At 42.1% G+C, this 20,694-nt stretch overlaps 1 protein-coding gene across 2 annotated transcripts in view; it reads right to left on the bottom strand.

Moving 5' to 3' along the window:
* Positions 1 to 20,694, bottom strand: part of TMCC3 (transmembrane and coiled-coil domain family 3) — a 67,323-nt gene that overhangs the window by 14,089 nt on the left and 32,540 nt on the right. The window contains exon 1 of one of the 2 annotated variants that reach the window (XM_081131023.1): positions 1,582 to 1,682. The exons of the other annotated variant lie outside the window; for it this stretch is intronic. Within the exon in view, the coding sequence (XP_080987149.1) occupies positions 1,582 to 1,596 (15 nt within the window). The 5' untranslated portion in view covers positions 1,597 to 1,682. Of the gene's footprint in view, positions 1 to 1,581; positions 1,683 to 20,694 lie in introns of those variants that run through there. 2 annotated transcript variants of the gene reach the window in all.

Here is a 20,694-nt window from a genome sequence, read left to right as displayed (position 1 = left end):
ATTCTCCCCGGTGCTCCTTCCCAGGAAGGGGGCACAGCAGCACAGTGGGACGCACCCAGGCTGGGGGATCAGGCCTACTTCATAATTTACAAAGGTCTGTTAACATTATTTCTTGGCCCCTTTCCCCCACACACCATCTTGCCACGCGTAAGAGACACTGGCTGTTTTATCTGGCAGAGGAGCATCAGGCTGGAAGAAACGAAATGCCAAATCATTACCAGACTAAAACACAGGATGTATAAAAAAAGGAGACAAGAATGGTGACTTCAGCTGGTCAAGAGGGAAGGATGGGTGTAGGGACTAAAGGAGGTATATGATAATCATCAAGTCCCAGAGAGATGAGCACAGGAAACTCAAGGAAGCTCTGTATCTATGGCTCACTAGTGGGCCCAAAAAGGAAGGGGCTCAAATTACAGTAATAAGGGATGCACGGAACCCAGCAAATGTTCATTTTAGGCAGACAGGGTAACTATACAATCACGAGGCTGGGGAACTGATGGCACTGAAGATATCTAATCCAATCATGCTTCTCTACTTCTCAGAAACTTTCTTTGGCTCCCTAATGCCTCCCAATTAAATAATACAACCTGGCCACTGTCAGACTGTAGCTTACCTTCAGGCCTCACCTTGCACCTGATAGATGCTGGTTATCTTAAGTGACCCATGCAACCCAAAGTTCCCAGAATGTACATGAATTTTCTACGGATTTCCTCCTGTGTCCAATATTTGCAATGCCTGTCACCTCTTTACCGCTCTAACCAAAATCTTACATATGCTGTAAGATCCATTTCAAATGCCACTTTTCCCACAAAGTTTGTCCTCGTCCCACTGGAAGCTGCCTTTCCTTCTGTGATCCTCACTCTACTCCTTTATCACTCATGCATGGACTTTAACCCCAAAGAGTAGGCTCCCTCAGGGGAGAGATGGGTAATACCTGTGTCCAGCTTGCGCCAGCAACTGTCCCGTAGTCACAGGAGGCTGTCAATAAATGTTTGCTGAACTAAGATGGCATCATTCATCATCACTCAGGAGAGTCTGCCTGAAGCAATTTAAGGTCCATTTTAATAGAATCAAAAAATAACCTTGGGAGTTCAGCCCGTACGGACCTGACAATTCCAGGTAGAGATGTTTTCCTAATACCTACGTAATAAATCTACATCATTTCACACTGATTCAACTAAATGTGCAACAACATACACAAACACAAAGAGGGCTTTTAAGTATAACTTATACTCAGAAAAGGGCACATTTAATAAGTATGAAACGTAATGAATTTCTACAAACTGAACACATTACATAATGAGGACCCAGTTAAAGAAACAGAACAGAAACTCCCTCGTGCCCCCTTTAATCACGATGATATCACCCCCACCTCCGGGGTAACCATGAACCTGACTTCAACATTCTCGTCTTTTTTCGCTCTATATTGTTTGTGAGATTCATAACAGCCTGCTCTTGCCCTCCTTGTGCTCACTCAGATATAAGTTATTAAAAAACACACACACCAAAACAACCTGCTTCATATTCTCTATTGAGAAATCCACCACCACACCTGAAGATACAGAGGTTTTTAGACCTTACCGACCGCAGCAGCATTTAATTCTCAACCACACCGCAGCTGGCCACCCGACAACTCCGGCGTCTCAATGCGATGGCCTCGTTCTCTTACTGACGGCTGGGCCAGGACAGCCTCGCACATACAGGAATGTTTATGCCCAGAGGGCTGGCTGACGTTTGGCTCACTTTAAAGTTAGAACAATGCTTGGCATGTTCTCGAGAATCCAGGTCGGGGAAAGCTACGGCATTTAAAGCTCAAATCAATCCCTCTTAGTGCTTGTGGGCAGATCTCAGTTGGAAATGTTTGGTAAGGGTGAAAAGCTGGGCGTATTGCTGGGCCACTCCTTGCAGCCTCGTAGAGCCCTACCTCTGCAGGAGAATTAGAGTCAGCTAACACATCATCGCTAGATGCCCACACACCCCCTGAACAGGGACTGAAATTTCATGTACATGCTGGGAAGAAAGCCACGAGAGACCCTACTGTCCCTCTATAATCTGGACTTGGCACTGAGGGCAGCTGTACAGAGCAGCTGTTGCAGGGCTGGGACCTGGGGAAGAGAACAGAGGGTCACAGACCCCCGGAGTCCACGTGCATGTGGTCTGTGTGGGTCAGGAGATGCGTGCGCCAGTTTTGGAACCGACATGTACCAGCTACGTTGTTCTTCTGTAAATCAAACCACATCTGTGGTTTTAGATTTCCTAATTACAGACTAAGGAGATGGAACCAGACAACTCAGAGCTAACACTGCAGAATTCCACGCAATGTAATCTCATTCCATGAAATGTGCCTTCTCTGTGAGAGAGTATCACAGGCTAGTCAAGACCTGGGCTCTGGAGACAGACTACTTTGGTTTTCATCCTGGCACCACTCTTATGAGCTGTGTGACCTTAGAGAAGTGACTTTGCCTCTCTGTGCCTCAGTTTCCTCTTCTGTAAAATGGATGGAGATAATGATTCTTCAAAGAGTTGTGAGGAAAAATAAGATAATGCATGTCAATTGCTTAGAGATTTCCTGGCACAGAGCATGATCTCAATAAATGTTTGTTATTGTTACCATTCCAATTTCATTTAAAAATGTACCTATAAGTAAAAACCAAAGGGAACAATAGTTATTTTTATACTGGGGGCTATGAAGAGTCATTTTTTTATTATTATGCTTTCGTATGTTCCAATTTTCAAAAAATAATAAACATGAATTACTGTTTTGGCAGAAAAGCTGCTGTTTTTTAAAATGACTGCTAACCTCTTTCAGTTCTCAGAATTACTTGGCTATCATTACCTTACATGAAAAGCGGAATACCAGCAGCCTGGTGAAAAGCCATTCCTAATAATGTTTTCCTTCCGGCAGCAGAAACATTTCCACTGTCACCTCAATGTTCTGGAACAAAGGCTAAGGAAAAGAGGAAGCTCTGGACAGACGTCAAAAACAGACACAGTAATCTCTGCAACAATCCAAGGCTCCAGCACAATACCCAGTGAGCTCGGCTCCTCACCAGGGGGCCAGTCACAGCACAATCACTACAGTGCTGCTCGAACACGTTGTTCAGGCCTCCAAAGAGAGCAGTCCCCTGTGACATTCATATTTACCCCCTAAAGCTTCAGAGGGAAGTGAACAAAAAGGGAAGGAGAGCCAGTGTGGAGGCACACCACCCAAACCCCACCCAAGAGAACTGGAAAGGGGAATGAAAGGCTCCTGGGGACAACTGGAGGGTGTGGATCAAGAAGGGAATCCCCTGAACTTCTGGGGGTCACTGAGTGGTCAGTGTGCAGGGGCATAGAGAGATCAGAAGGAGGGGACAATGAAAACCACGTGCTTAGTCCCAAGGCCAGATACAATGAAGCTTTGCTTATAGAACTGCTTGAGCTCAGTCACATAAGGAAAGGGTCAGGTGTTTCTACTGGCTGCCATTCCCAGGCACAGGTACGTCACGGGCCCACGTGGGGGCAGTTACAGACCGGCCCATGATGGAGCTCATGTCCAGTGTGCAGTCTCTCACAGGTCTTCCAGGCCTCGGTGTCTGAGCCAACACAGCTGATATTCTGGACTCATCTGAGCTAAAATCAAACTTCAGGCCTAGAGGTAAGACCGTTCATGTGCTGTGCCAGTCAGAATGTACTAGGCTTTGCTGTGGTTATAGTGTCAAAATTATCAGTGGTTTAAAAAAGAGCGTTTATTTCTTGCTCAGGCCAGCAAACCTGCCGAGTGAGCCGAGGGCCCCAGGCTGATGGAGCCTCTGCCATCTGGACTGTTGCCCATAACCATGGCGGGGGCAGGGAGCCTGGTGAAGTGTCCAGTCCGGTGGCTCCCAAGGGCTTCTGCCAGGAGAGACACCTGTGACTTCTCTACTCCTTGCATGGGTCCTACCTGACTTCCAGGGAAATACAGGACAGGGAAGTACAACCCTACCACATACCCAGAAGGAAAATCTCAGATTAGGGACATGCGCAAGACCTTGTTTAATTGTGGAAAACTCAGAGACAGGTTTGACTATTATTACTACTTTACAAATGAGAAAACTAGGCACAGGTTTCAGTAAATTGCCTAGGGGCACACAGCTAGCAAGTGGCAGAGCCAGGACTGAAATCCACTTGCTGTCACCAGAGCCTGCCTCTCTAACAAAAATGACAGTACTTTTGAGTCAGACATAGTGGTAAAACTTTTTTTTTTCACATATTCATATATTCTTTACACCAACCCTATTATATGAGAAAAGCAAGGCTTATAAAGAATAAATATGTTTCTCAAGGTCCATGGATAATAAACAGCTTAGCTGGGGTTCAACTTAGATATAGAAAATATGCAAGACTTTGCAAGGATCTGTACAAGTTCAGCCACCGATCATGTGAGAATCTGTCCTGCAGAGTCTCTAACGGGGTCCTCCAGACTTGTGTGGAAGCTTCGGCCTGGTTTAGACTGCTCTGTCAGAAATTCTCCCTCAGGCTGAATTTGAAATCGTCATCCATGTAACTTCCTACCCATGGCCCTGCTGGTGCCCAGAGCCACACCAATCTCATGTTGGACACAGCCTATAAAATCCACTTTTCTTCATCTATGCTCCAAAGTGTAAACAGTGACTTAGGCAAAATAATTTTATGAGCATAAAAAAGCTTATTGCTTTTATCAAAATCGTGGCCACACATTTACAATCACTGAGAAGAAAGAAAACAAGAGAAACAGAAGATAAGAATCAGAAATGTAAGCTCAGGGACCTATGGGGAAGAGCAAGGGCCTAACAAGGGAGGGAGGGACTGATATCTGGGCACGTGTGGGGAAAGACACTCAGCAGACAAGCCACAGGTCTGCCTGGGGAAAGAGAAGACCCTCCCCTATGCTAGGTGACACGGCTGAGAGACCGACAGGGCCCTGAAGGGGTACCTCTGTGTATTCTCCCAGAAGAACACGAGCTTTATGATCACCATACTGTAACACATATGATATTACTAAGCCATCTTCCCTCTTGCCAGCTGAGGCCACCTGGCACACACTTGGGAACTGTCTGACCAGTCAGTGAACATGGAGCCCAGGGAAGCTAACCAGCCATAGATGCCAGCATCAAACACTTGGTTTTCTTGCTACTTGACCTAATCTGTACTGGAAAAAATCACTCTGAAGCCTTGATAAGCATCCTGATCATGACATAATTAAGACATTCATGTGGATACCTATACAGAATATTCAATATCATATTTTAGAAGAAAGCCGCTTCCCCCACTACATGCTAGAAATAAAATCATCTTAAAGATCTCCTCATAGTATCCAAAAGTGTCTTAGTGACATGTTTGTTCGAATTTGTTTACACAAAGAACACTATCTCCTTTTGTAGTTCAAGTCTGACAATAGTACACTTTGAACTTGAAATAAGTTCACGGTGTACTGAACGGGAATTGAGTCACTAGTTTTACCATAAAAGTTTTATTTCCTCCCACCTCTTCCTCTCCTAGCATCCCTGACAAGAAAGACTCTGTAGTGTCAGATTTCTATTTCTTGACTGCAGGTGGAGTTGACCTCATGACTCTGGAATCAAGGCTCATTCGGAAGGAAGCCTGGGATACGGTACCTTCATAGCCAATCCTTCACCCACTGGCACCGCTAATTAACGGTGTAAAGTGTTCAAGGCTCTCAACAACAAATTCTTCAAACATCCTCAAGCACTTACAAATAGTTGATACTGTAATTAAAATTAATTATCTTCTCATTAAGCCTCTACCAGGCAACAGTGGTAACCTACTTTGAGTTACATGCACTAGAGAATACATATTTCTTCAAAATAGTTTATAACTCACACTTTCAATTAATACAAACTAATCCCTTACAAAACTAGTCTGACCTGATAAAGATACGCTGTATACTGTGTAATTTATATAAAAGTGAAAGGGGAAAAAGGCCAGATCGTAGGACTGTGCCATGGAAGGTGGAAGGGGAAGGCGATGGTAATGAAAATCAAGCAACTTATCATGAGTAGGACCTGCAGGTAAAAAACAGCCAGGGGCCCGGCCCTGGTGGCTCAGTGGTTGAGCATCAACCTATGATCCAGGAGATCGTGGTTCGATTCCCGGTCCGGGCACATGCCCAGGTTGCGGGCTTGATCCCCAGTAGGGGGTGTGCAGGAGGCAGCCGATCAATGACTCTCTCATCATTGATGTTTCTCTCTCTCCCTCTCCCTGTCCCTTCCTCTCTCTGAAATCAATAAAGACATTTAAAAAAACAAAACAAAACCAAAACAAACAGCCTGGGGAGGAAACAGCAGAGGGGTTCAAGGCAATACCCCAAAAGGACTATTTCTAAGAAGAGGAAGCAGACTCTGGGGACTCCACATACCTCGAAGATAAGCAAGTCTGGGAAAGGGAAGTGAGTGCCTATCACCTGACCCTCACCTCTGCAGGCTGGAGCCTAAGAACGGCCTTCTTGTGGGGAGATGGTGAGTTCTCACAAAGGGGAAACAGGAAGCCCCAATTTTAGGACAAACGCAGAATAAACGTCATTGCGGCTTTTAGTCTCCACACTCAGGAGAAACTGAGGGAAGGGGTGAGTGGAAATCTCTGGCACTAAACAACTTCTGGAATCTTTCCCACCCATGCTTGTTATTCCCCACGGACTCCGGGCAGTGTCTGTCAGTAAAACCTTCCCAGGAAAAGGACCTGAGCCTGTGGCTTGAGGGCTAAGGGAAGGTGGGAATACCACATTCCACTCCAAGAGGACCACCCCCAGGAACTGAGACTTTAGGGCAGCTCTAAAGAAGAAATGCAACTGTCACGGCCCTCAGCCAGCGAGCAGGGAACATCAGCCTGGGCCTGGCAGGCAGCCTGGGGCCCAAAGGTCTGCCTCCATCCAGGGACTGTGACCCCAGCCTTCTACAGCATTTATTCACCGCCTCCCTTACCCCCAAACACGAGGGTGAGTGTTCTTGGGACGGACGTGTGCTTAACTAATTTTCTGAATGACGGCTGCAAATCCAACACTGTCCTCCGCAGTCCTTCAGTACCTCGGACCCGGAGGCCTTCCAGGCACTCTTAGGGCCCTCCCAGGCACACACGACAATGACTAACTTCAGTGAGGGGCACTGACCTGCAACAGGAGTTAGATTTTCAGGGTAGGAAGGATCCTTAGAATCTCACTTGGCCTACTGCCTGCTTTTAAAAGCAGCAGCTTGAATATGAAGCCAAGAACATTTCACTTTGGTCCACACTCTGCGCATTACAGGTGCCCTGCACAAAAGGGAAAGGAACTTGTCTGCTGAAATACAGCATCCGGATAAATACAGAGTGGATTCAGCAGTGACTACGATAGTGTCTATCAGACAACCATGTTCCCCTCTCTTTGCCTTGGATGCTAGAAGTTCAGAAGCAAACTTAAGAGTAACTGTCAGGCCTGGTGATTAGACCTTTTGCTTTCCCCTCCTTCTTTGTCTTTTTAGATTTCTGGACATTATTGCGTGTCTATTTTCTAAGTGCCTTATCATAACCTGACTCTCAGGGGAAAGAGGTGGGTGAACTTTAGTCTATAGATGCTAAGCATGTCTTGCTGCCTGGAGATGAACACTGAAGTCACTCCCAGTCACAGGGGTAACGTGATCAAACAACCCAGCTCATAAACTACACAGCTACTTCTATCCCCCACTCCCAGGGCACCCAGAGGAAGCCACACCAAGGGTTACAACTCGGCTCGTGTTCTCTGAAAAGTTGCTGTAAGACTAGTTAGGAAATAGCACTTGGTACTCGGGCCCCAAAGCACATTCCCGAAGCAAACCTAAGCCTCAAAATTCAGCTACTCTCGGCAGATTAAGGGTTGAGTTTGTTTCTGGTATCATAAAAAATACTGGGGTGGGGGTGAGGGAAACATATATACCAGATGATTTGTATAGAATTTTGTTGTAAATGGGTCAGAATACTAGTAGCCATCAGACAGGGCTTAGAAATAACACACTGAGATTTGAGGGAGCGGAAGGAAAACTAATCTATATTAATTTCCTTTTCTTTTGCAATGAATTTATTTGCTTCGAGCAATTTTATTTTTCTAATATAAGCCAGCAGTATTGTCACCAAGTAGCAATTAGAAATAAAAAATTGCTTTTAGTTCTACCAAAATAATAAACAGCTTTACATTAAAAAAAAAAGAAGTTAATGTCCATGAAAAGTGCATTCAATCAACATGTTAGCATTTATTTCTAGTAAGGAAACCCCACTCTCCACTTTGAAGTTGTGCTGGATTGTCAAATGAGGACAATCAATATAAAAAACTCTGACCTCTGTGGGCCAAATAAAATGATCTTTTAAAAAGGTAAATCAGATCATGTCCTGTTCTTCTGAAAACCTTTAAAGTTCCCTAGATTAAAGTGTGGACTCCTTAGCAAAGATTTTAAAACTCCCAATCAGGGTCCTATCTTAGCTATATTCCAACAGACCCATCCAGAATGCTATTTTGAGCATATCTATGCACAAGGCACTAGAGTAAGGTTGGAGCTTTAGATACACTCTCACTTACTCTACCAGCTTCATGAAGCAGGTGTCATTAGCTATGCTCTGTAGACTTGAAAGTGGGGAGGCATCAAACAAGGTGTGGTTATAGCTAAGACACAGAACAAGGATTCGTAGCAAGGTCTAAGCTTTCAACCAACATTGCATTCCTTTAGTCCAACCAGCTGGCTGCCCCTGAATGCTTCCCGTGTTTTCTTATTTCAGTGTTAAATGCTTGCTAGTTCCTCACCCTAGAGTGGCCTCCCATGTGTCCACCCCAATTTACCTTTTAAATACTGATTCAAACTGTCTTTTCCTCAAAGTCCCCTTCCCAGCCACCCCCAATCTAAGCTGAAATTGATTGCTTCCTTTGTGCTCACCCCCAAATCTGCTTTAACCCCTTCTAAAGTGCTTGTTCTCCTAGGTATAGTCTTTGTGTAACATTTGTCCCTCACTATCTTAAAGCCTTGACGGGCGAGAATGTCCAATAAACTACCTATGTCCTGCCCCACATTCCTTCCTCAATTGGACCTCAGTATCTGTTGCATGACTCAATGATTGACAAACAGCCAACTGGGGCAGCCAACTGTCCCTCATGTTGACATTCTCTCAGCTGCTTGCTCTGAAGGACCTGCAGCTGAGGTTGTGCTGGATTGCTTTCCAGAGAGACTGGGCTGTGGGGTTGTTAATGTTGACTCATGCCAGATCAAACAATCAGGAAACTGATGTCTCATGGCTCCAAGCAGAATATGGGTGACCGGTTAGCTGGTGGTAAATATCAAGGTCCATAATGTACAGAATATGCAAGTGTACCCCTTTCCTCCCTCAGTGACATCTTCCATGGGGTTACCATCATAATTACTGCAGGGAACCCAGGAAGCTGCTCCTTCTAAAACACCTATGTTTTAATTCAATCCATTATTTGTGACGACAAGAAAGCAGTCTTGTATTGCACTACATAAAAAAAAAACCACACCAAACTTTTAAAAATAACTTATCTAATGCACCAGCAGCGAGATTATCAAGCGTAGTTCCTTGTCCTTCAGGAAGTCACAATCCAGTAGAACATGAACACAAAACAAAGGAGTCCTTTTATCCTTCAAGGTCTAGAAGTCAGTGACCTGTGTAAGGGGAAAAGCAGGCCTCAGGAAGAATGGCCAGATAGAGGCCAAGACCTCGGCAGGACATTTAAAATTTATTTTAAAAGGAGAAGCTACCAGCCACTAAGGATTTGTGAAGCATCATGTACTTTTCTAAGTGCGTCACGTATTTTATTTTTGCTTTCAAGAATCTGTTAGAATAATTACTCCTATTTTATAGATGGAAAACGTAAATAACTTGCCTGAAGTCATAAGGCAAGCAAGTGGGAGAGCTGTGGTCCTGGCTGGCTTCAAGGTCCGGGTGCTGATAATATCCCTGCCATTTACTGAGAGCCTACTGCACATGCCTGACCCTTCGCCAGACATGCCCATGTTTCCCACAACCCCTGCAACCTCTAAAATGTAGTTCACTCAGTCATTGTGTTACCATTAAATATTACAAAGTGAAAAATATGTACAATGAAGAAACCAGAACAGCAAATACTAAACAGACAGATTTGGACAGTTCTTGATATCAAAAGGCAATTTACTGGAGGTGTTCACCCATTTGACCTTTTTTTCATGTTTATTTTATTAGAGTTTTTAACACATTTATTGAGGCATAACTGCCACACAATAAACTGCACATATTTAAAGTTTACAGTTTGATGTACTTTAACATATGTATACACCTATGGGTAGGACCTTTAACTTTCTTCTAACAGAGTATGGCAAAGGTGAAGGAATTTCACGTCCTTTTTGGACATTGTTTTGTGGTTCACTCTTTGGGTTCTCATGAAGTGTGAAATGATTGTGTATTTCTCTGAGGTGGTTATTGAGAACTGGAGATAAACTCAATAGGCTTCCATTATGATTCAGTGTGTTAATTCTTTTATTTGTTACCTTTATGTAAGTATTGGGAAGTTCACCAACATACCCTGGAAAATTATTTCTCTTCCTGTTCCAAAGTCCCTAAATAATTTCAGGTCAGAGCCTGTATCTACTCATTTCATCAATGCCCATTTGACATTAATAAGAGAAGAGGCTGGCTTAAATCCCAAGATATCTTGCATAATAATAAAATGTAGGTTGCTTCTGTTTTAACCACAAATAATGATTTTCGTCGCCAGTGAAACTTGCTAGGTTGTACATACTCTCCCTCTTCTGGCTAAAGCCCTGGTAATACTTTAATCATCAGATGCTCTGCAAGCAAGATGCACAAAAGAGAAGGCTTCATTTTCTTCCTTCTCATACAGCCACAGCAGTAGAAAAGCACCAAAGATTTATATTTCAGATAGAGAATAATCCTCTAGGAACATATTGTTTTGTAATCTGGGAGAGAAAGGAAACTACAAAGAAATAAACTGAATGTGGTTGTGATTTTTAAGATAAGCATTATACCATGACCCTTTTTAGAACTCAAGTCCATTATTTGGGTTGACTGTATTTATAGACAAGGGAGCTGCCTTCCAGGGCCCACTCACAACACCAGCAGCAACCAGCCAGTTCAGATTCACAGGAAAGCCCTGATCCAAAGCCACAAGTCCACAACAGAGGTTAACTACACACAGTGGTAGCATAAGTTTGTGGTTAAAAACACAGATTCCGAGCCAGACTGTGTAGGTCCAAATCCCAGCTCTGCCACGTTAATTGTATCACCTTGTGTAAATTATTCTCTCTGTGCCTCGGTTTTCTCATCATAAAATGAGTGAGGGCATCAGTATCTACTTTACAGGGTGACTGTGAGGATTAAATGAATTGACTGTGAAGTGCTTGGAAGAGAGCCTCATACAGAGTTAAGTGCTTAAGTGCAGGCTATCATTTATTAAACACAACAAACCCCCCAAAGAGGTGGGAACTTCAGAAATACCAGAGCCAAGGATAATGATGCTGCAGTGGTCAGGATTAAGCTCTTCTGGTAGAAGCCAAGAACGGCCCGCCCCACCCACAAATCTGCTTGTGTACCCATATGCATCTGAGGTACACATCTGAGGGCAGAGAAAAGACAAGCAGGGTCTCCGACACAAACCTAGACGTCCCGAAGGGTCAAGTTTCAAAGTACCCGAACTGAACAATAAATATACAAAAGGAGAAGACCTAGTATTTGAGTGATTTAACCATTTAAAAAGGTACAGATCTCAAATTTTAAAATTTAAAATCACTTAGTGTCATTAGTTTTTTTTGTTGCTATTTTCAGTAAAACCAGGTCTCTAAATGAAGACCCTAAAGACAGATGTCTAACATTTTCCATCTCTAAGTCTTTAAGCAAAACAAGGAAAAATGGCATTAGAAAAGTTTATCTAATGATTGTACCTTGCTATATCCTCTAAAAAGTCCCTCAAACTCATTCTTGAGAGAATGATGTCATGGAATCTTGTTTTTCTAGATAACTTGTGGGGTTTTTATGGGCTGGGTTATAGTTAACTCCATGACCTTATCTATCAATGGCATCATTTTCTAATTTTTACCCAGGTTCTCTCTCTTCCATCCTCACTCAAACTTATTCTATTATTTCTTTGTCCAGTAATTTCTCTCTAGAACGCCCTTCCCTTGCCATCTCAGGTCCATCTACTTGCATCCACACCCTCACTTCCTACCTCATTTATGTGAAAGGCAACAGTTTAATTGGATTTTCAACGCTTTCAACGCTGTACTTCTTCAATCCAGTCATAGGCGGTCATTACATGAATCTTTCACGGCACAACCCTGCTCAGGATGTACAATGGTTCTTCCTTTAATAAAGGAATGGGTTCCTCCTCCTGCTAGGGCTTCAACCCTGAGGAATTTTTCCCATTCCAACTATCCAATGTCTTCCTCCTTTCACCACCACCAAACAGATGTTGGCACTGTAGTCCACTGAACACACTGCTGTACTTTTTTTAAAACCTCAATACTTATATCATGCCCTTCTGGACACACAGTTTCCGAGGCCTCGGTCTTATCCCAACCCTGCTATCCCTTCAGGACCTCTTCCATGAGGCCTTTCTTCTATAGGCCTCCTGCCCATGTTACCCCCTCTCCTCCCTGATCCATTCTGGCTGATTTACTGTTGCGTGGGACCCCGCTTGTTTCACCTTCCTTGTTAAGATTTCTGGGTTACTGAAAATATTCACTTTTTAGGAGACCATACAAAATGGAACCAACTTCTCTATGCGATAAAGCTGTGTATTACAAATTCTAAATGAGACCCACAGTAATAAATACCCATTTATCAATACACAAATACATATGTGCGCATGTATACACACACATAACTGAAACACAAGTTTTATCAAATAATACTTACCTTTACTACATGCACTGCAACTGTATTTTTAAAAACACAGCCTATATTTGGGATAGCTGCATACTGGAAAATTAATATTGTTAGGTATATTAATTTTATTATGTAGAAAAAGTCCTTGTTTTCAGATACAGATCAGAAACTAAGGTCCCTGGTGCTTGTAAGTAACTTCCTTTGAAACATATTACATACACACCCACACAAAGCAAATCTACAAAATTTTAATTGTTGAATCTGGATAAGGTAGGTGGGTATTTGCTGTACTCTTTCTTCTGCTTTTCCTTATAAAAATATAAAATGATGGTTGTTACTCATTAAATTTACGAGCATCCAGTGAGCTTCAACACTGTTTGAAAAATAGTGCTTTATAAATAGGAAAAAGACATGCCACTCGTTTCTATGTTTGCTAATTATACTTAAGGAGGTGCTAACATACTGAAGACTGTTCTGAGGTTACTTCTGGCAAGTGGGTCAATAAAAGATTTAACTTTCCACTGCTATGAGTCCACTAATCTCGCCTTTAAAATCCTTTCTAGGAAACTTTCTATGAATCATTAGTGCCTTAGCAGGAAGGTATAAAATTAAGGACTTGTTTTTCACTTGCAGAAATCACAGAATCAGAATTTACCCTAAGACCTCTCACCCTAAGTACAATCTTGTTGGTCAAAAGGACTACAGCTGAGAAGGGCAAAAGTTCAAGATAATGAAATGAAACTGAAATTGTCATAGTAAACATGCGCACTGGTTAAAAAAATAAGTTCCATGAACAGAGCCGTAATTGAATTGACAGTGAGAGAGACATGTTATAAATGAGTAAAAGAAATTTCCAGAGAATCGAATTCTTTCCATTTAAGGGCGAACATTTTTACGTCTTGCTGATTATGTATTTCTGAATTTCTAAATTCCCAGGGCTGTTTTCCTGATGACTGAGGTCATCCATATGATCAATGTCTGAATTGTGAGGCAGCATCACGACTGCAGAAAGAAACCTGGGCTAGACCAACAGGGGATGGAGCTCTAGGAACTCTCCAGCCTCAGGTCCCTCATTTGAGAAAACAAGGTGGCTGGACTTGGCGGCTTCTAAGGCCTCTGCAGCTTCACACCCAACAACTCTGTTAATACTAGGTCTGTAACGATGGTGGCCCCAAGCACCTACCAAATAACACAAACTGAATACAGGGTGGGGTAAACGTAGGTTTACAGTTGTTCGGATGGAAAAGAATACAATAATTAATAAATGATACAAGAATGAAATCCGTGATTCGCATACTCACAACTGTAAACCTACTTTTGCCCCATCCTGTATTTACACTTCCTTATAATGAATCTCTCTCACCAAAATGAAAATTAAGCAAATAGTAGTTAAAAACCATATTCAGCAAGTAAAAGATGAACAACTCTTACCACAACAACATAGATGAAGCCCATGTATGTCCTACCTAATGAGAGAGACCATACACACAGTGTGCTTGCTGTCTGACTCCAGGGATACGGAGGTCAGAACAGTGGTCACCCTTGCAGGGAGCATGATTTTCAGGAAGGTGGCAAAAAGGGGTGCTGGGCACTTACAATGTGGATGCTGGTCAGGCAAAAATCACCCAAATGTGTAACTGTACTTTTAAGATGTATGCGCTTTACTACAAGTTATTCCTCAAAAAAGTAAAAAATAAAAAAATCAGACAATGAAAATACAGGAGCTGTGAGAATTATGACTTTTACCTTCACAGTACCTATAACATTGCAGGTACTCAATAAATGTTGATTAACATACAGTATTATTTGATTCCAGCAGAAAAAGAGCTTTAATTTCATTAGTATGTCAATTCATACTGCATTTTGTCAGCTCTTTAACATTTTTAAAGTTTCCAAAACTTTCATGACACTACCTAATAAATATTTGTTTTTAGTACCAGAATACAAAAGAGCAAATGTACAAAACACATAAAGAGAAGAACCATCTGTACGGCATACTAGTAGCCAGGCATTAATATCTGTGGTGTAATTAAATATTTCAGGTCTACACAAAAAAATATTTAATCTTAAATTCTGCAAAATGCAGCAAAATCCTAAATGCCATGTTGATACGGGTTGCAAATGGTTCACTACGTAACAGTTACTAAGAAAGCCAATGTTTCTCAAAGAGGCTGAATTTAACTTAAGTACACAAAGTACAAGTAGGGCTTACTCAGACCAAATTGTGCTAGGATTGTTAATGGAACTGATTAATTTAGGTTCCAAGCCAGGCCCCCATAATACAAAATTTCCACTTGAAAAATGTTTTTCTGAGCCAGGGAGTATGCTAAAAGCACTCACTGAAAGATGAGTGTGGTGAACTCTGCCCTAGGAGTTCCCACTTGGGCAGGGAGACAGACGTGCAGAACACACGGCTAGAGCACAGTGTAGTAGGTACAGCAAGGGACAAGGGGAGAAGTGAGCAACCAGAAGGCTTCAGTGACGCAGCTTCCAAGGTGATATCTGACTCAGACTTAGAAGAGGAAGCTCAATAATCAGCCAAGAGGGCCTGGCAAGAAGCACAGACCAAAAAAAATAGTTAGGAAACGAAAAAGTTTCTTGGGGCATCTAGAATTTAGAAGGACTAAATGGGTCATTCTAAAGCAGAGTATGATTGAGGGTTGGGGTGAAAAAGGGAGACTGAAGAATACAGAGAGCTGTGGCAGGCTCTGTAAACCGTGCTAGGATTGACCTTTCATCATGTAGGCAAGGGGAAGCTAGGCTTTTAAACGTAGGTGGGGATTTTTTAAATCATAAAGTACTGAGAAATAGAGAAGTTGGAATATTCAAAAAAGTATACAGAAAAAAAATCACAGGAAAGAAATAAACCCTCCCTTACATACAGACACTGTTTAGATCCTTATTAATTTTTTAAAACATGTAACTGTGCCTATACTGTACACAAGGATTTCAGATCTGGTTCATGTGCTGTTCTCAGTCACATAGGAGTCACTGAGTCCGTAGGATCCGGCCGATGTGTGGCTGCCCACTCATCCTGCACTGCACAGCAGCACCAGGGGCCCCTGCCTGGGATGCAGGCATCACATAAGCAGACCTACTTCAAAAAACCCCATTATTTGAAGCTAAGGATAGGTGCGTTCTCACCTAAACTAGTATTATCCATCACACGATGGGAAACCAGGCATTTTGCCTCATAAACACCTGATGGTAATTTATTCTACCTCCACCCATCTCTCTCCTGGGGACCAGAAATACTAAACAAACTGCGATGATCACAGTCCTGGTGCTTTTTATCAGAGAGCTCCACGGATGAAAAGGGACAAAAGTTTCATCCAGGATGGAAGAAAAGGCAGGAGTTGAAGATGACCTCCCTTTTGTCTCTTACTTACGGATTCAAAGAGAAATCCTTCTCTGCACACTGCAAAGCACGTTCTCCTCACTCTAGGCCAGGGTTACAGAAAATACCCCGGATTCTTCTGACTGTGCCAAGGTGCACCTATCCACACTATTACTATGTACATTCTGTCTGAAAAAATAAAACACCCAAGTTAAAATACTAAAAGGGGGAAAAGTGTATGAAGAATAGAAAGCAATCTATTTATTTTACTCAATGCCAGAGTAAAATAAAAAATCTTTACTGGGAACTGTAATGAACCAAATCATGGGTCTGTACCTGGCTTAGAGCCCTAACTTCCCAAAGAGACTACAAAAACTCAGACAGGACACACCAGCTCTGAGCTTATTACAGAATTGCCTATGCACAGAATTACCAATGGAAAACATTAATTATATGCCCAATCAGAGGAATGCCTTTCTTCTTAAGAGGCTTTATTCATGCCCAGTTCCCTACAATATATGAATGATGGGGTTTTCTTACTGTCTTTTATTGGGGAAGCTGATGAAACTTAATAGGACCCCAAGGGCTACTGTGTAACAGTATTCCAATGTCCTGTACTTCATTAATTCAACTCAGTCCACCTACATTATTTAGCACTTCAAAATGTTAGAGGACCATCTGTTCAAGATTTACCACTGAGAACATTATGAAACCTCATTCAGCCCAAGATATTACCCTGGATGTGATGAACGAAAATTCCTTTGATTTCTATACATGATGATGCCTCTGCTGTCATTCATTACCTCAGATGTTGTTATGACTGATGTTTTATTAATAAGGCCACTGTAAACATCTGTAAGTGCCACAATCCCTGTGGCAGAGATAAAGTTTGCTTAATTGCTTTTCATTCTGGATAAACATGTAGTCAGCAATCAGTGAGTATATACTTCATATTACAGTACTGACTCAAAGTGTTCAATCATATCTAATCAGAGGCAAGGGTATGTTTATTTTTATTAGGGGGCACATCCTTCAAAGGAACCAACCTTTATATGTAAACAGTGAGAAAGTGACAAATAATTAGGCAGGAATTAAATGGCAAGCAGATTTGGGCACATCATTTATTTTCCACTTATATAGCATCTTTCATCAAAAATTCTCAACACATCTTGCCAAATGTTCTTTTCCCAACCTGGGATATGATTATCTGAAAGTGTTACAAATCTGTTCTGAATTTCACACTAAACAACTGACAGACATTCAGTCTTAAGGACTCATTGCTAAGTCTTTCTTTCCTCTCCCTTTGCCTCTTATAGCAAAGTTCTCTTTCTTTCTTGATATTCTCTCCAACACTTTCTTGATATTCTCTCCTGCCTGGCCTAGGCTTTTATACTGCACACCTGGACCACTGTAAGAACTTCCTAACTCATCTCACTGTCTCTAGACTGCCCCTCTCAATGGTCCCCACAGAGGCTGTCTACAGGATGCGGTCTAATTCTGTAAGTTAGTAGTCAAAGCCCTCCATGTCTTGACCCAAATTTGTCTCTCTCTAGATTTTGTATTCACACCTCTTATCTGGACCAAATGGTCCTATCCAGGTGAACTCTGACAAGATCAAGAACAACACACACACATCAGGTCTACTAGCTCATCTCACCTTTGCTCAAGTGCTCTCCCCACACATGCAGTCTTACCACCCCTTCCACCTCCACCATCTACTACTCGGTGCCTGCTTTGCACCCATCAGCATGACAGATGTTTGACATATCTTGTCTTTAATTCTCACCCCAATTCTACAAGTTATGTTTAGTCAATCATGATAAGCATCACAGAAATCAAGGGTTTTGACAAGGTCACAAACTAGCAAGTGATGAGCCAGAGTCTGAACTCAGGTCTGATTCCATAGTCTGTTCTTTCTGAAATGCCACCCCCAACCTTCTACTTGCCAAAACCTTGGGGTTCCTTTGGAGTTTGGCTCAACTTAACCTTTTCCACACACAGTCATTTCTTATCACCTCCAATCTAGTAATCTGCGCTTACTCAGGACTCCTGCTGCTCTCACCGAGTCCTTCCTGTTGTACCAAATCCTCTACTACCCTGTATCATGAGTTACCTTAGTCCCTACCCCCCTACCCACCCTTGCAGTCCCAGAGCCTCACACTGTCTCTTGAGCACAGCAGGCACTCGACTGTCTTATAACTTTGAGTTGTTTTGTAATCTGACATTGTCTGTGGGTAAAATTCCCCATCAGGTAGGATAATTTCAGTAACTGAATAAAAGGAGTTCACAAACTAAAAAGATCAGAGGACAGGGCTAACTTGGTGGCTTAAAAATGTTATCAAAGGCCCAATTTTCCATTCCACTCTCCTCAGGACATTGCTCATTCCTCCATGGAGGCAATAGAGCTACTGCAGTTCTAAGACAACTTCTGGTTATAGACAAGTATGCTGTCTTTTCATATTTTAATAGGGAGGAAAGAGGGTTCCAGGAGCTCCTCAGCAGGTGTCCCCTTAGGTTCCTTTGGCCAGGACTGAGTCTTGTGTCTGCGCATTAGCTGCAAGGGAGGATGTGGGAACAGTCACATTTTCAGCCTCTACTGCAGAAGCTGGTTCTGCCAGCCATAAAGGGTAGGAAAATGGCGCTTGGAGAGGCAACTGACAGTGTCTGCAAACACCGTTAGGAGAAATACTCATGTAGTAATAAGCTCTGTATAATAAAATTCCTCCATGTCCAAACAGATGACTTGTATTAAGAAAGATTTGCTAATCACATCCTAACAATCCGTTACAATATGATGTGTTTGCACTAGAGGTAGGAGAGAACTGGGATCCCCCAGTTCTTTAGCCAATAAATTGTAAATACATTCCTTTTCCTCAGGTCCTTAGTTAAATATCATGATTTCTTCCACCATCATGACCATCATAAAGAAGGAAAGGCAAGGGGGGGGGGGGAGACTAGCCCTTTTGAGATTCCATATAGTTCTCCAAACACATTAAAACAGATAAAAATACCAAAAAGATTTAAATAACACAAATGGACAGAACAAAGTATTTACAAGTCTTTGCCTTTCCTCCCCTTTGCTGCTTCTAACAGGATGGTCTACCTCGTTATCACCATCACCATCACCAGACGCGTTTTCAGTTCTGAAATCACCACCGACATCCACCAATGTGAAACCACTTAAATTCTACTACAATGGAAAACACTGAGACCATTTACACAGAGGTGGGTCTCAATGGCTACACAGGAGGCTGTGCAAGCTAAACCATGAAGGGGGAAAGCAAGATGCAGAGCTCCGTCTACAGTGCACACTCATGTGTGCTTTAAAAAGGGGCAGTGGTGGGGTTTATATAAATGTATACACATGAACTCTGTATGAAAATTTCTAGACGGTATCTTAGGAATTGTGAATGGTAGTTACCCCTGGGGAATAGGACTGGGAATCTGGGACCAGAGGTACTTTGTATTTTATATTCTCTTTCTGGTATAGTTTGTTTTTATTCACCTTCTTTTCATATTTAAAAAAAAAGTCCCCAGTGCCCATATTCTCAAAGAGAGACTATTATGCAAATACTTGCAAGGTTTAAAACTTCCTTGTTAGGATCTATGATTTTATTAATAATAGCAAAATAACTGGCCTCAGTATTGAGGGTAGTAAGCATTTTTGTAATGCAAACTAACTTGATTTAGTATACAGATTACTTTCTGAAAAGCTCCCTACTGAAAAGAGGGCTTTTAAATCCAATTTCCCAAAGAAGTAAAACCATGTTTTAAAAGGTAGTTCTAAAAATTTTTGTGGAACTGAGCTGGAATTGCCAAGTCATAAATATAAATTTTCAAATAAAATCCCATAAAAAAATCATGTATACTAATGTTACATCATTCTTATGTAACTTCACAAAACACAATCTCCTGAAGGGCCTGATGCTATGAAACATTTCTATTGAGAACTCAGTTTCCGAAGGCTCTCAGATTTGAATCTGTATTGTGTGGTGATGGTGTTTCTCAAGCAGGGTCTCCACCAGAGCATCATAGAGCACATGGGGAGCATGTGACAGGCATATATGTCCCTAACCATGGCGGCCAAAGAGAGTCAGAGTCCAGCTAGTGACTGCACGCAGCTCATGAGACTCCTGGGGCCTAGATTGTTCTACCTGTGATTCTCAGGTTTTAAGGTGTGGTTTTGCCCTTCAAAATGGTTTTGTAACAACAACTACAAAAAAGCAATAAAGCCATCTCCTAAAGGCTGAACTTTCTCAGAGCCCAAACAGCATGGGACTACTTCCATTAAAAAAATTTTTTTGATGGTTCTAGAATTTTTTTTTAAATGAAGCAATGCTAAAATCTGATTACAACATATATCTGGAATACTTACATTTAATGAATTCTTAAAACATTAAAAATTGTTTGGCATTTGAATATGCACGTGCCCCAGAGACCAGAAATTCCATTCTTAAGAACAAACGCTCATGTTCAGAGAGTGCATTGAAAATACTCATAGCAGCAAGGGA

This window comes from Miniopterus schreibersii (genome assembly GCF_964146895.1).
Source record: "Miniopterus schreibersii genome assembly, chromosome: 2".
Taxonomy (NCBI): Eukaryota; Metazoa; Chordata; class Mammalia; order Chiroptera; family Miniopteridae; genus Miniopterus; species Miniopterus schreibersii.
The sequence above is the reverse complement of the archived record's forward strand: the minus strand, read 5'-3'. Positions and strand labels throughout refer to the sequence as shown.